This window comes from Poecilia mexicana, unplaced genomic scaffold (assembly GCF_051168715.1).
Source record: "Poecilia mexicana isolate PSO_F unplaced genomic scaffold, ASM5116871v1 scaffold_22, whole genome shotgun sequence".
Classification (NCBI taxonomy): domain Eukaryota; kingdom Metazoa; phylum Chordata; class Actinopteri; order Cyprinodontiformes; family Poeciliidae; genus Poecilia; species Poecilia mexicana.
Window position 1 is genome coordinate 567,979 of NW_028263391.1, and position 15,347 is coordinate 583,325.

Genomic DNA, 15,347 nt, shown 5'->3' on the forward strand with positions numbered 1-15,347 from the left:
CTGCGATACCAGAAACCGGTTCTTTGAGGAGCCTGATGTGTGAATGAAAAACACAAGGAAACTGTTTTAGTTAGTGTTTCGTGCCAATGTATTGAATTTTTCTTTGGGAACAGGGAAAAACATAAGGGAAGGAAAAAAAACAAACAAAACAATTACAAATACACAGTGAGAGACAATTCAAAATAAATGCAAAGATCATAGAGTTCTTTTCTTTTAGCTCGCCATCCTTGGGTTCAGAAGAGGATCTGATCCATCATATATAAAAAAACCCGACCTAAAAGGCCAGAAAACCCATTAAGTATCTTAACAAATAAATGCAACAAATATCATTACAATTATTAAATATCTAATAATTAAACATTTCATGTCAATCAGGTTACATTAACCATAATTTAAACAAAAAAAAGAATAATCGTTTCAAACTAATCAATTAAGGTTAAGCTTGAAAAGTTGAAATCAAAGTTAACTTTCAAAATATCAAAGAAAATAGAATAACTCAAATACTCAATCAAAATGAGGAAAGGAAATTAAATGTACTGCGCAATATCAATTTAAGGTAAATGTAGCTACATCTTATTTTAATTGCAAAAAGTGCCAAAACACGCACAATATCAGCAATCGAGTTACCTTTGCAGAGAGTGGGGCGTACCAAACTGCAAGCTTGGTGACGGCCCAGGTACAAACGGCAACAGTTCTAAAAAAAAAACAATGCTCCAATGAGCAATCAAGCAGACATGCATGCCAAACCGATAGTGCCATGCTACAACAAAACTCACCAAGAGATCAAATGAGTAGATGCAGAGAATTGGGTTAATTTCCAGGGTGAAAATGTTCAGCAGAACGCCAACAGCCAGCCACAATCACAGCGGAACAGGTGATGTTGTTTAACCTGGCTGGAGGCGGGGCTTAAATAAGTTGAGGAGTTTGGGGAAAACAGGAAGTGGGCCCGCAAAAATAAAAGTCTTAATTGACTAACTGCGGGTTACATTACCATTAAAATGAATTTAACCATAAAATAAGTATTGCCAAAGCTTAATGTAATTATTATATTGAGGTGGCGGAGGGTTGTCATCAGCATCTGCTGAAAGTAACTAATAAAGTTACTCAACTAGGTTGAATAAAGTTCAACCTAGTTAAATTACAAATCCAGTAATCAGTAAGGTAACAAAGTTACTATTTCAAGGAGTAATCAGTAATCCAGTTAAAGTCACTTTTTCAAAGTGACTATGCCATCACTGCTTACAGACAATGGGGACCCACTTACAGGTGCTGGGGAATCGCAAAGAGGTACTGAGGACTGAAGCAGGTAATCCTTGACCCCCTCGCAGGCAAGGAATAGAAGCGGGTGGAGACAGCAGACTAGAGAGCACGGTGGAGCTGTGCAGGGTCTCCAGAGTTGTGGAGGGTCTCCAGAGTTCTGGAAAGCTTTGGAGACTGGCGGTACTCAGGAGACAGAAGCAGCTACTAGAGCAGCCTGTCTCCATCTACCTCATAGGAGATGGGGCTGATGCTGGAGATGGGGCTGAAGGTGTGGTTACAGTAGACTGAGAGACCATAGGTGAAGACTGGGAGTCTATTGTTTTGAGGTGGATGGCAAGTTTTAAGCTCTTGATGCTCAGGGCTTACTGAGGATCGTGTATATGGTGGATGAACTGAGCCTCGAAACAGGTAGTAGCTTGGGGGTAAGTTGGGGAGGATTTATCTTCTTTTTCTTTATGCTTTTCACTTTAGGAGTTTCCACAGTTTTAAGGTTCCCCTGAATAGACCTGGAGAGGAGGGTCTGCTGGATAGTAGAACCGCAGATTCAGGAAGAGCATTGTATTTTACTTCCTGGTCGTGGAACACCACAACCAGCTGCACAGCCTCTACACCCTTAGCAGGGTTCTGTGGGGGGGGGGGTGTGGGAGTTCATCCAATCAGTCTACATGTGTTTTTTAGACTAAGAGAAAGTGGTTCAACCGTGTTCCTTGGGGAACCCTGTGGAGAGTGCTCCGGGTGTATGGGGTTCCAGGCCCTTTCATACGTAGCCTTAGGATCGCATCTCTGCTTTTTGTGGATGATGTGGCCCTACTGGTTTCATCAGGTCATGATCTACAGCTTTCACTGGAGTGGTTCGCAAGCAAGTGTGAAGTGGCCAGGATGAGGATCAGTGCCCCCAAATCTGAGGGCAGGATGTTCTGCCCCAAGAGGAGGAGTTTAAGTATCTTGGGATCTTGTTTACATGCTGATTGGTGCAGCATCTGCAGTGAAGTGTGTGCAGTCTGGTCTGGTGAAGAGACTTCTTAAAAAGTGAAGCTCTCGATCTACCTGTTGCTCTATGGCCTTCTCTCATCTATGGTCTTGAGCTTTGAGTCATGACCGAAAGAACGAGGTCACTGATACAAGAGGTTGAAATTAGTTTTCTCCATAGGGTGTGTGGGCTCTCCCTCAGAGATAGGATGAAAAACTCAGGCATCCGGGAGGGACTCAGAGTAAAGGCGCTGCTCCTTCACATTGAGAGGACCCAGTTGAGGTGGCTCGGGCATCTAGTTAGGATGCCTCCTGGACGCTTCCCTGGTGAGGTGTTCCGGGCACATCACTCCAGGAGGACACCCAGGGGAAGGCCCAGGACATGCTAGAGAGTCTATGTTTCTTGGCTGCCCTGGGAGCGCCTTGGGGCTCCATCAGAGGAGCTGGCTTGGGAGAGGGAAGTCTGGATCTCCTTACTTAGGCTGCTACTTCTCCGTCCCGGCTCCGGATAAGCAGAAGAGGATGGATGGATGGATGGATGGATGGATGGATGGATGGATGGATGGATGGATGGATGGATGGATGGATGGATGGGTTGCCACAGTTAGTCATCTGTCTTCATCCCTATCTTCTTCTCTTGCAGCAACTACCTTCATATCCTCTCACTCCAGCCATAAATTTCCTCTTTGGTCTTCCTCTGGGCCTCCTGCCTGTCATTTCTATCCTCAGCTTTCTTCTACTGATGTACTTCAACTTTTTTAAGTACTCCTTCCATCTTTCTCTAACACTTTTTGTAATCCTTCTCTCCCTCTTTACTCTCCAGGCTAGTCAGTATTCCATATATACTTCTACCTTCACTTTACGCTATATCTGCCTGTACTCTTGGTGACTCTCAGTCAGCTCCTCCTTGAAAACCACATAACATTCTTCCTTGTTCAGCTTTCACCAGTTTGTCCTTGGTTCTGTCTTTGTCTTCATCTTTTCTCACCCTAATTCTCTACACATCACCATCTTGTATTGGCTGGCAACCCTCTCACCTATCACAGTCATTCAGGATCCGCAAACGTGTGCTCTCACAGCAGTGCCGACATTTCCATGGAGCTCCTCTGTGGAGCTGCAAGGGTTAGCTCCAAGCCGAGCTTCTGTCTCTCAGAGCACTCCTGGCCCCTCGTTCCCCACTCAACTCCTTCAGATCAACAACATCAATTAGCAAACACCTGGTGGAAGTGCACATCTGCTGAGCTCATCATGCAAATGACTTCGCAGTGCAGTCCTAAGATTGTTAAAGGTTTAATGAGGAAACAATGAGATGATGTGCTGAAGGTAGTTTCAGAAAGACCACCAGCTTCTTAAAGAAACAGAGGCATTAATTTTCAATGTTAATGTTTTTAAAGAAATGTTTGATTAATATACAGCATTTTTATAACAACTGAAGTTGTAGTTACTTTGGTGTGTTATAAAATAGCACTATGTGCCTGGAAAATGCATAATATTGCCCTTTAATAACTAGTCATGATTTTCTTCTCTGTATTTCAGTCACTCCGACTGTGAAGCCGGTTTACACAGAGGTACGTCAGGCACTTGGCCGAGCATTCAGCCTCACCTGTAACTTACTGCAAGCTTACCCAGCTCACCATCTGCAGTATGAGTGGAAACTGGGCTCACGGCTGCTCACTGTTGGTCAGTTTAGTGACCAAAGCCATGACACCAGTTACCATGTTAAAGCTCTGAACCGAGAAGGCTATGGCGAGTACACCTGTGACATCACCAATGAAGCCGGTTCAGGTCGGTGCACCTTCCTACTTACAGGTGAGTCAGTCTGAATGATACAATTATAAGTTTTTAATAAAATATGACAGTGTGTGTGGGTGTGTAGAGATAGTGTGATAAGCACATGAAAAATTAAAATGAGCTCAATTATGAAATGAGGTGAGAATTCTCAGGTGCTTGCTTGTTTGTTTTTTGTGGTGTCTCTCTTTCTACCAAAGACACTGGATGACAAACAGCTTCTGATAGGTACTTTTTCTCGAACCTATATAAAAGAACCACAGACAACGTATATGAATTTTATGGTAAAGCTTTTGCAAAAGGAGAAGTCTCCATCAACAGCTTCTCCAAGCCGTTCACAGAGAGTTCTGGTCTGCTTCCGCGTGAGCCCCTGTTTATTGTCCAAGCAGAACAGCCAAAAGGGGCAGTCAGGAAGAACAACAAAGGTCGTAAAACTTCTAACCTAAACAACGAACAACCCAGTACCAAGTGTGATATCTGATCTATGGTCTGAGAAACACAGAGTTAACTGTTTCACATGAAGATGAAACAGACAGTCCTGACCTCCAGGTCAGTCCATACACACATAAGGAAGAGAACACTTTAAACAGAAAATCACAATAATCTATAGACTGAATGTGAACTAAAGTAATTACAAAATGATAATACCGAAAAATCTCTAACAGCTTCACTCCGGCACATCAAATGACGCCTCCCCTCTTGTTTTCTTACAGTAATGGGCTTGGCATATGTGGAGCAAAAAACAGCAGCGAAAAGTGTCAGTTTTCTATTACTTGGGACGAACACAAAACATGGGATGTGAGAGTGACGGCATGGACAAAAAGTTGAACAATTTTCAACTTTCTTGTGCCGCGCATTGCTTCCTTGTGTCTGAGACTAATGGTTGATATATTTTGAAGGGCAAGGTTGTTCACAGAGACTTCATAATCCAATTTATGTACTTATGATTTATTTATGTATTTTGGATACTGAACATGTTTTAAGATCCAAAATTAAGAATATTACAGACCCAGTCATGGCTACTTCCATGTCATAGGAGAATATATCCATTCCAAAATCAGCCACTGATCTGACTGATGATAGGCCAGCACTTGTCTATCTATTGATGACGGACTGTTTGATTGTATCATCTGCATAGATATGGTAACTAATCTTATTTCCGGTTATAACCTGAACTGGTGGAGCTTATAGATATTGAATGAGAGGGGAATCTTGGGGTACCCCGCATGTGACTTCTGTCCGCTTCGATGAGAAGTTATTTATTGAAACAAAGAAATCCCTGTTCCTTATGTGGAAACATAAAGAACATTGGTCCAGTATTGGACTGAAGAATCCCACCCAATTTTCCAGTCGTTTCCAGAACAGCGGAACCAGCACTGTGGTTCTTCCACAGTCTGTGCTTATATGTTTGTCATGTTTATGTTACTAAAGTTGCATTAGTAACTACTAAGATACTTTTAAATAAATTGGAATAGAAATATTTCATTATTAAGGGATTTTAGTTAGTTTATGAATAAAATTTGATCTAATGAAAGATATTTAATATATTTAAATTTTCCATGTCTTATCTTTTCATTCATTCTAATCAAGAAAACAAAACCTTTTTAAATTTCCATAATGTCACATGATTAAAGCAGCTTAAAACTAAACATTAAACCCTGAGATTACTAAAATGATTACAATGTAAAACCACACATTATATACCCTCATGATCACTGAAATATGTTGGCACAACTACTGCCTGAACTTCATATATCTGAGATTTAATATAAACATGATCTATCAAAGTACCTTTTTCAGTGGTTGCTTCTCCAACCATTTGTAGGTATCCTTTATCAGAAACAAATTTGGATATGCTTGATGACTTCAAAATATCATCAATAAAATCTCCAATCAGTGCTATTGTGTCATTTTGTTTCTCAAGGCAATCAAGTAACTTTGCTAAATTTTTCTTAAATAGTGATAAAGGATATAATGGTGGTCAGTAAATTACTCCAAGGACTATATTAAAACGACAAAACCGATACACTAAACATTCCAAATTCAGCTCTGGTTGTTGTAGAATTTCAAATTCCACATCATGTACACAATAGATGCCAACACCACAATGTTGTTGGTCTTGCAACACAATCAATTCTGGATGCCTTCCGGTATATGATAAATGTCGTGGTCGGTTGGAAAAACTATAACCTTCTATCATTACTGTATCTGTTTGGGTTGAAGACAACCATGTTTCCGTCGCAGCAACAATGTAGGTTTCCATTGTTCTGTAAAGCAGGCCAAATCTTTTACATGCTGATTTAAACTTTGCACATTCATCAAGAATACAGTAAAGAGAGATGTGTTAAATCGATCCAACTGAAAAGTTCCACTCGAAAGGGGTGTCATACTCTGAAGAGCAACAGCAATGTCATCCTTACAATATATCCTTTTTTTCATCAAAATCTTGAATTGTCAATACTGAAAGACTTCTAACATGACTTACAGCGACATAAGCTTGTCCCGGTGAAAATATTTTACTAAAAGGAACAACAGCTTCATCAACAGTAATTCCTTGAACGTTGTGTACAGTACATGCCCATGCTAACTTGAGTGGAAACTGTCTACGCAATCCACCCTTCAAAGTTGCATGCTCTTCCTCAGGTTCAATAGGTGTTGATCCTGCTAAATCTGATGATGCTTGAGACAGCTCTTCCTCTTCTTCATGCCTACACGATCATCATCAAATTTAACATAGACAACTTTAGGAAACTTCGCCTTTTCTGGCATTAATATTTCTGTAACAGTACCGCTGACACTGTTGTGACTTTTTTACACTTATGTTGTTCGGTATATTTGCATGATAAGTGACTGATTTACAATTATATGTTAAGCATAATTTACATGATGATTATTATTAATTGTATTGAACATGATTGTATATAATTACAAAGGTGAAGTGAAATATATTTAAGTGCAAGACATGATTTATTTGAATAGAGGAAGTCTTTTATTTTGAAGAATGCTTAAGGATCTGTTACTGTTTTGTCACTATCTTGCTTTGTTGACTTTTGATTGCTATTGGTTACGAACAGCTGTTGCCCGTTATCAGCTGACGCCGTTCTTTCTCTCTTCAATAAATACTGAACAGAAAGGTTCAGTAAAAGAAATACGAGCCTCCGTCTTGTTTGAGAAGAAGCTTTACTCTGTAACAGACACCATTAACCAGACCATCGCTAATGTCTACGTTTTTCAACAACATAACACGTGCACCTTTACCCAACAACACTTCTGATAAAGAAGTATTTGAAGCTTTTGCATGACTCCCTTCTAGCAACCTCAGTTTTCCTGTTTTTTTATCATTGACATAATCCTGTGCCCCAATCAATAAAAATTCAGGACAAGTCTCATATAAGCAATTAATATTGTGCTCATTTACTTGGTTATTAGTTGCAAAGATGTGCAATGCTGAGCTAATCTCTCCTGTTTCACAACATTTTAAAATCTTTAAAATCTTTACATCATCAGCAAGAATGTGTTGATCTTTGGAACGAGTTCTCATCCTGTTAAGAAGTTGAGAAAATGCAGCATCTTTTTGCCTCACAATTTCAGTTAATTCTACAATTTGAAATAACTCTGACCATATATTTGTAGCAACACCCTCAGTGTATATCGGCTTCCCTCGAACGGGCGGTAATTGGAACAGATCGCCGGTTGTTATGATACTGATACCCCCATATATGTTTGTGGTTTGTTTAATCTGACGCAATCAACCGTTAACATACGGTAAGAGATTGTGATCAACCATTGATATTTCATCTATAATAAGAAGCTGCAAATCACAATATTTGACACGCAAGGAATTTATTTTATCTTCACCCAGAGGCGTATACGGTAGGCGCACATCCTTTCCAATAGAAAAAGTGGTGTGTATTGTTGTCGCATCTAAATTATATGCTGCAATGCCGGTTGGAGCTGTGAGTAATACACATGTATTATCAGGAAACTTACAAATAGTGGACAATAACCGTTTTGATTCATATTCAATTGCTTTCATTAAATGACTTTTCCTGTCCCAGTACCGCCCGTTAGAAATATGTGCAGTGCTTCAGGATTCTTTCCATTAACTTTGTCTAAACACCACTGCCAGATTTTATAAAATACAGAAAACTGTTTTTCATTCAAAGACCTAATCAATGCAAGGCTTTCAGATCTACTCATTTCTTTTTTCTCAAATACTGACATTTCTTTACGGTTAGAACTTAAATCAGGAATATTTTCCTGAGCATAATTTTTCTATTGGTGTTTCTTTTCGTAATTCAACACACTCCAAGCGTTCCAATTCAACCTCGGGACACAACTCAGCCCATGCATCTTCCAGCATGACACCACCAGTAACATTGTACATGGTGTCAAAATGATCAGATTCCAACTCAAATTCACTCCCATTTAATTCTACAACAGACTTTACAGAATGTTTTGTTCCATCAACAAATCCAAAAACACCAGTCCTGTAAAAGTCACTATAGGTTTCACAATGTGCAGGTTTAAGTTCAACATCAAAACGATAAGGCAAAAACAGCTGCATTATGCTTTGATAAAACTTTTCTGGCTGTTTTGTTTCAGAGAAACGTGCATATCGAACAACTGCTGGTTTAGTCCGAGTTCTTTTGGCAACAAACCCAAACTTTACTGAATTTCTACACTTTTCATTTTTGGTCAAAACACGATACTCTGAAGCAAACTTAGCCAGGCACATATCACTAAAGACACGATCATTCGGCCTATTCTTATAAAGGTCAACCAAGCTAGTCATCCACATGTCTTCAGAGGTAAGATCCTGTGATGCAGCCTTTTTCTCTCAAAATAGAAATCGGTAAACTCATTTTTGTGATATCGCTCGTAGGAACAAAAACCACTTTCCGAGAACACTCCTTTAAATGCATGTTGGTTAGTTGGTATACTGCTTCCTGCGCACAAACATCCCGATTATGTAAATACATGCTACCAAGTTTCTTTAAAGCCTTTTTAGCACTAGCATTTCCATCTTTGGCTGCTTCTCTTTGTGCATTTCCCAACAGAAGCCCAATTTCACGCTCACTTTTGGACATGTAAGACACTATATAAACACAAGAATAAGCATCAACACAATACTGGATATCAATATTTGCATTCCAAGCTTTTAACAGTGGCCTGCTATATTGATTAATCCAGATTTCATTAATTTGTCTTTTCAACACAACATGAGTATTCCTACTGGATTGTTTATATGCCATTTCAAATAAATCTTAATTTATATTCAAAGATTTAAACATTTCATCCAGAGTACTGTATGGACAGTTCTCCTCTGAGATGGGTTTCTTAACATTTGTTAAAATTTCACTTGCTATATCTCTGTCCATTTGTTCCCGAGTTGTCTTCTCCTTACATTCGCAATGTGCTTTATCATAAATTTTATCCAAATTGCACTTACAAGTCTTAACCGGATCACATTTTTCATCGCGACAAATAAAGGTTCGAGAAGATGCAGGCCGTGGGAAATTGAAACGACAGTTTTTTTCTTTTTACAAGTTTTTGAATGTCGTTTTGAATGCTGCTGTAAAGATGAGACAACTTCAAACAACGGATCTTCTTCCAATGGAATTTCACATGTCACATACTTATCAATAAACGCAATAACCTCTTCATCAGTGTTCTTGTCCAAAATTGGAGCACCAGAAATCCAAAAAAGACAATGACAATGGGGAGAACCATGCTGCTGAAATTCGACACGATAATAGTAGTCTTTGATTTTTCCAATCGGATTTGCAGGAGACATTAAAACTTCTTTTACAAAAACATGCCATCTAAAATCAAACATTAACAGGGTTTCGACGTAACAACTCACATTTATCTGCCCACTGCAACTGTTCCAAAGTCTGCGTTCACCCTTCCTCTTCAAAATGCTGTAAAGTAAATTTGTCCATCTCATTTCAGCAGATGAAAACGAACCAAACCATGTGGGTTTTCCCAACATTCTAACACAAGCTAGCAGGTCGCATTGATCATTGATCAAACCTCCTGTGTCACATGGCTTCTCTTTGGGAGAGCTGGTTTCTTTTTATGTTCCACAGGCTTTGACCAAAACACCGCAAAAAAACATTCAGGGTTTGTGTTATTTATAAAAGAAAATACTAAGAATGTTATTAGTTGCAGTATTCTGCAAATTACCTCGGTGCCTGTGTGAACATGTGGAAGGGCCGATGGGGAGACTGTTTTCATGGCAACCAAGATAGTGGGTGAGAAACGGACATGATTTAATGGGATGAAACATTCCGTTAAAGCCACAGGAGTCCCATCGCTCTATAAAAGCAACATTTGAATTATTAAGATACCAGTGACATTGACAATTATATTTCATGAATAGCTGCAAGCCTCACGGACCTGGTAATGTACCACTCTTTTCTTGGGTGAATCAGACAAAGAGTCCCCTGAGTGGTTCCTCTCTAAAAGTAGAGCACATACAACATTTTAACGATAACTAGCCATAGTTAAAGAAACACCTTTCTTTTATTGCAAGCCAACAAAAGATTGTTACCCTGCCGGATCTCACAAGTGTCCATTCAGAAGGGTGTGGAGAAGGAGGAGAATGACGAGGACTCTCCACTCCCTTGACAATGACACGCAGCACAAACCTTGGTTGATACGGAGGAGTTGCCGGACTCTGCACCAGTGGCTTTGGTGCTGACAACTCCAGGAACTGATAGCCAGCATTCCAAATCAGATTCCTGAGGATGTGCATCCCATGGTCATCGCTAAGGTGGATCTTGTTAAGGAAGAAAATTATCTAAATTGGTTAACTTTGGAAAAAAGTTGGCTCTCTCTTCCTCTGGATCCCAGGTCCTCTCGGCGGGCCACGTGTAGCCACAAGGAAAACAACAATGCGTGTTGACGTCACAGAATTACAGAATTTAATCCAATATAAGACAATGCACAAACTTAGAAGTAAGACAATGCACAAACTTACACCAGAAACTGCAGAACAACGGAGACATACATTCATTTACCTCACAGACTTGGGAAAGAAGAAAAGAAAGCAAAGACCTGCAAAGACATCTTTGGAGAGTTGCAAGAGCAAATCTAATGTGTTACTTCTGTGTAGAAAGTTTTATAGTAAAAGGCGTATTCCTATCTTTAATTTATTCAAATAAGGCGTATCTTTGCTCATCCAACCAGGAGCTATCTCTGACCCTCTATCTGAAGCCTAAAACCCCTGCCATGTTTACGGCCTTTCACAGATGAGTGTGAAAAGCTACAACTTCCACTGTATTGTTTTCCCACAGACAAAAGGCAGTTCAAACGATCCTAGCAAACCATCTGCTGTAACTACAGGTAAAATAAAGGTCAAAGAGCCAGAATACATTACTAATTTCAAAACCACAATTAGGCCATTTGAATCAAGACATGCTTAGTTTTAAAACTAGCTTATTTTAAATTTATTTTCTCAACAATCTGCACATATAAAGAGTAATCAGAGATAAAATTAACATTTCATATAAATGCAAATTTATTCCTTACTGTATTTAAAATGAAGATATACTCATGCCGTCACAGCACCACAGAGCAAGACGGTCCAGAGGAAAGTGGTCAGCGGTGGGAAAATAGGGAATCCCTGAAAAGATGATCACAAAATAAAAATAAATTTTGCAGATACCAAATCACCAAAGATAACATGAAAAGAGCTGCAATACATTTACCAAACAAAGACATAATTATCAATATTTTACTACCTACCTACCTTTGCTTATCTGTGGTGGAATTCTTGCTGGAACAAATTCGGCTTCTCTCTGGACTCAGTCAAGCGAGGGACGAAGCCGGTACGAAACACCTAGAATAAATAATTGATTTAGAAATTTATATTGAAAAGACCTACAAAAATAATAACCCATTAAGAAGTTGATGTTTATATCAGTTTCTAGATTCCAGTACTCAAAGACTATTACTCTGCATGCTGTTGTTGCACAACACCCCCCCCCTTCTCTCTCTCTACTTCCTCTTCTGAGAGGAGGGAGATGTTGCTCCCAGCTCTCCGTCTAACGGGTGAATTGAGTTTCCTAAATCTGCCGAGATTTACCCTACCCAGAACTGAAGTAAACTCTGTTTAAGCTGGGTGCGAGAAAGACTAGCCTGGTTTCTAACGACCTTCATCCAGATGTCCCACCCTTTTTCACTCTGTGAATTAGCCAGATAGAGTAGCCCGGAATCAGCTAGTTTCACAGAGCACACCTGTTAACGGTCGCTCTTTCTCTTATTACAACTTGCACTTGTTATTGAACCAGGTTGGTTTTAGTGACTCGGGCGAGTCCCAAGGGTGTTGTTTTAGTTTTGGCTAAAAGCAACCTATAAAACATTTTCCACTTTCTCCTCCCAGAATCAAACTTCATAGCTATTTTACAACCATCAAAGAACTTTAAGGTGACTCATTAACTGAATGTCCACAACATCTTTTAGATTTTCTTGATGCTAATTATTTTATTAGTAAGGCAATTTTGCAAGGGTCAGTACAGCTTAAATCAGTAGCAGAAATAATCAAATAAGTAAAATCAATAATCTAGCCTATCTTTCCCTAATGCTGACACTGTGAACTAAAAAAGAAAAACTTTGAAAGAGACGGACGGAGTTTGGCATTTTGAACCCCAGAACTGGCCTGATGATGAAAAAGGTGTTGCAGCAGCAGGAGGCTCCCAGTACAGGAAGAGTACTGAGTCAGAGCGGCAGGTCTCGGGCCTCAGGGTGACTTCCTCATGCTCGTAGCGGCCCTCTCCTTCTTGTCTTGCAGCTCTGTAGCTCCTTTCTCCTCGTCTCACAATCTTTCTGGTCCTTCGGGATGTAGATGAGCTGGTCTCATGGAAGGAACACACCAGTTCTTCCTCTTTGCCTTTGTTCTTTGCCTTTGTCTTTATCTTCATCTTTGCCTTGGTCTTTGGCTTTGTCTTTGGGGTCTCGAACCCAGCTGAGAAAAGTGCGATTTGAAGCCACATGTTGCGGGGCTAACGGGTTGGTCCCCATGTGCAGAACAGTCTTCGGCTCTGTGGCTCCGGCTCTTCTTCAGCTGCAGAGTTCTTTGTCCATCTCGATCTTGGCTCGAAGCTGCCTGAAGGATCCAACCAAAGACTCCTCTTTGCACTCACCTTATATAGGATATACCCACCCTTTTGGTGCATTTGCATTGGCTAGCTTTGTCTCATTGGCTGACTGCTTGGACCGATAATCTCATATTCATCACCATCTTTGGACATGACCTGATGTCTGTACCAGTGTCCCAGGTTGCTCAACAGCCCTCTTGTGTCTAACCTTCTCTTAGGAAAGTTGAAGTTTAGCAATAAGGCGTTGGACACCTCCGCTCTCCCATCAGTTCCTCTTTCCACCTGACCCTTCACCTACCATCTACCTCCAACACAACATCAGTGACCTTTAGTTACAGTTACACATTTCACCACATTTCAAGTTCAATGTCAAAATCACATTTATAACCTTTTAGTTTATCTGGTTTAGCATTCATTTATAATATTATAATAATCATTACTTATTAGTTACTCTTATTATAATCATGATGTGTTATTACAGACATTTCTGAAAAGAAACCAAGAATAATTCATTATTCTAATCATTTGACACCATGTTACAGTTACTTCTTTCTCCTTTAAATACTTCCATAAGTGTAAGAGTAAGTGTAAATATTCTTATAATCAAACCAACATCAACCACCGGTTAAACCAATATTAATTATTGGCTTAATCATAAGTTATCATTATTAATTTAAGTATTTTACTCTGGGTTTTATTCAATTTCTCAAAACGTCTAGAATTTATTCCTTAAACCTTTAATGCCCAAAATGAGCAGTTTGAACTATTTTTATTCACTGCAGGCTGGAAACTTCCTCTTTCTCCAGGAAACCTGCTTTTCCTGTTGCATAACTCTCCTTCTGTCTGACTATGATTTTTTATGATTAAATAGAAAAAAGTAGAATTAAAGCAGGACACAATAACAACACACAACCAGATTAATTTTATTACCGTCTGACTCTACTGTTGGGTCTTGATATCACCTGTGTAATCAGTTTTAAAGATAACTTTATTTATTGTTATTATTAAACTAAAATCTCCAGCATGGGGAAGTGGGATGAGCTCGACTTTTCTCGACACCCCCTCCTCGAGGTCGGACCTTTCACATGCTGGGAACCCAACACCCTCCTTCAGGTCTGCGTCGTCATCCTCTGGAAAGATGGTTGTCTGGGATGTGAAGATGCAGATCCTCAGTCGTCACCAAGGCCACAGCAGCTTGTGATGTGAAGATGCAGATCCTTAAAACTCCACTGCTTTTTGACACCCCCTCCTCGGAGTTTTGATGTCTCCCAGGAAGTGACGAATGTCGAAGAGAACCCAGGTCGCTCTGATCCTCAGCTGGATGAACTGTCGGTTCTTCAGGATGTGGAATATCCTTAGGGACAGGTTGATGAGCTGACGGGCTGAGGCAGAAAGCCTCCAAAAAAAAAAAAATCTGGAAGTTCAGCAGAACAAAGCAAAAAGCATAAGCAGCATGACGCTTTATCCATAATCGTAATCCTTTTCCGTCTCTGGAGGTCGTTAAGGGGTACTGGAGTTGTCGGAGGCATCAGAAGTTGTTCAGGTCCTGGGAGGAAACTGTTGACCCTTCCCCTTCCAGGTGTTCAATACTTTGTTGCAGGATTGATCTTGGTGGTTCTCTATGATGCCACTCCTTTCTCACAGCTTCAGTCCCTTTTCCAGTTTAATCCATCAGTTTGTGACAGGAGTTCTGCTTTAGCATAATCCAATTTCTTCAGGGCCCTCCCAGTCAAAGCCTTGAAGTTGTTCTTTGAATGGCAATCATCCTGTAATAGAGGAAAATCTAACACGTGATGGCATGTTGCTTGATTCTTGCAATGTTCTGGTTCGCTTTAGCTAAGAACTGGCTTGAGCACTGACCTTGTGGACCCCTTTCCTCATTAATAGTACTGTTTTGCAGTGCAGTACTTGCTTCACACAATTCTTTCCATTGAATTTCAGCTTGATCACCGTTGTTACAGGCCAATCTTGAGCTTTAATCCAAACTTTCTGCCCTGTTTTCAATGACACTGCAAACTGCAACTTCCCCTTTCCCTCTCTGGGCCAAAAGGAGAAGCGCTTCCGCCTCCCTGCTTTCCGTGACGTGAACGGAGTTTCTCTGCAGGGGAAGACCTACTCTTCTACAGCTGTCACTGTTACATCATGTCCATCAGCACCAAGAGGTACTCCTGACCTCTCTTTTCTGTTATCCATGGGGTCTGCTACATCCATGCAGACTAAAGCCCT

At 40.2% G+C, this 15,347-nt stretch overlaps 1 protein-coding gene and 1 long non-coding RNA gene across 3 annotated transcripts in view; one reads left to right on the top strand and one right to left on the bottom strand.

Moving 5' to 3' along the window:
* The window catches only part of LOC106932337 (MAM domain-containing glycosylphosphatidylinositol anchor protein 2-like), a 331,489-nt gene that overhangs the window by 132,598 nt on the left and 183,544 nt on the right, over positions 1–15,347 (top strand). The window contains exon 9 of the mRNA XM_088002677.1: positions 3,766–4,038. Within this exon, the coding sequence (XP_087858803.1) occupies positions 3,766–4,038 (273 nt within the window). The remainder of the gene's footprint in view (positions 1–3,765; positions 4,039–15,347) is intronic.
* On the bottom strand, positions 65–991 carry LOC148152689 (uncharacterized). 2 transcript variants are annotated; one of them, XR_015761967.1, is made up of 3 exons: positions 777–991; positions 628–694; positions 65–274 (listed from the first exon to the last, which is right to left on the bottom strand). It is a non-coding gene; the product is annotated as an uncharacterized LOC148152689 (long non-coding RNA). The 2 variants fall into 2 exon arrangements; XR_015761966.1 differs by having other exon boundaries at positions 628–991.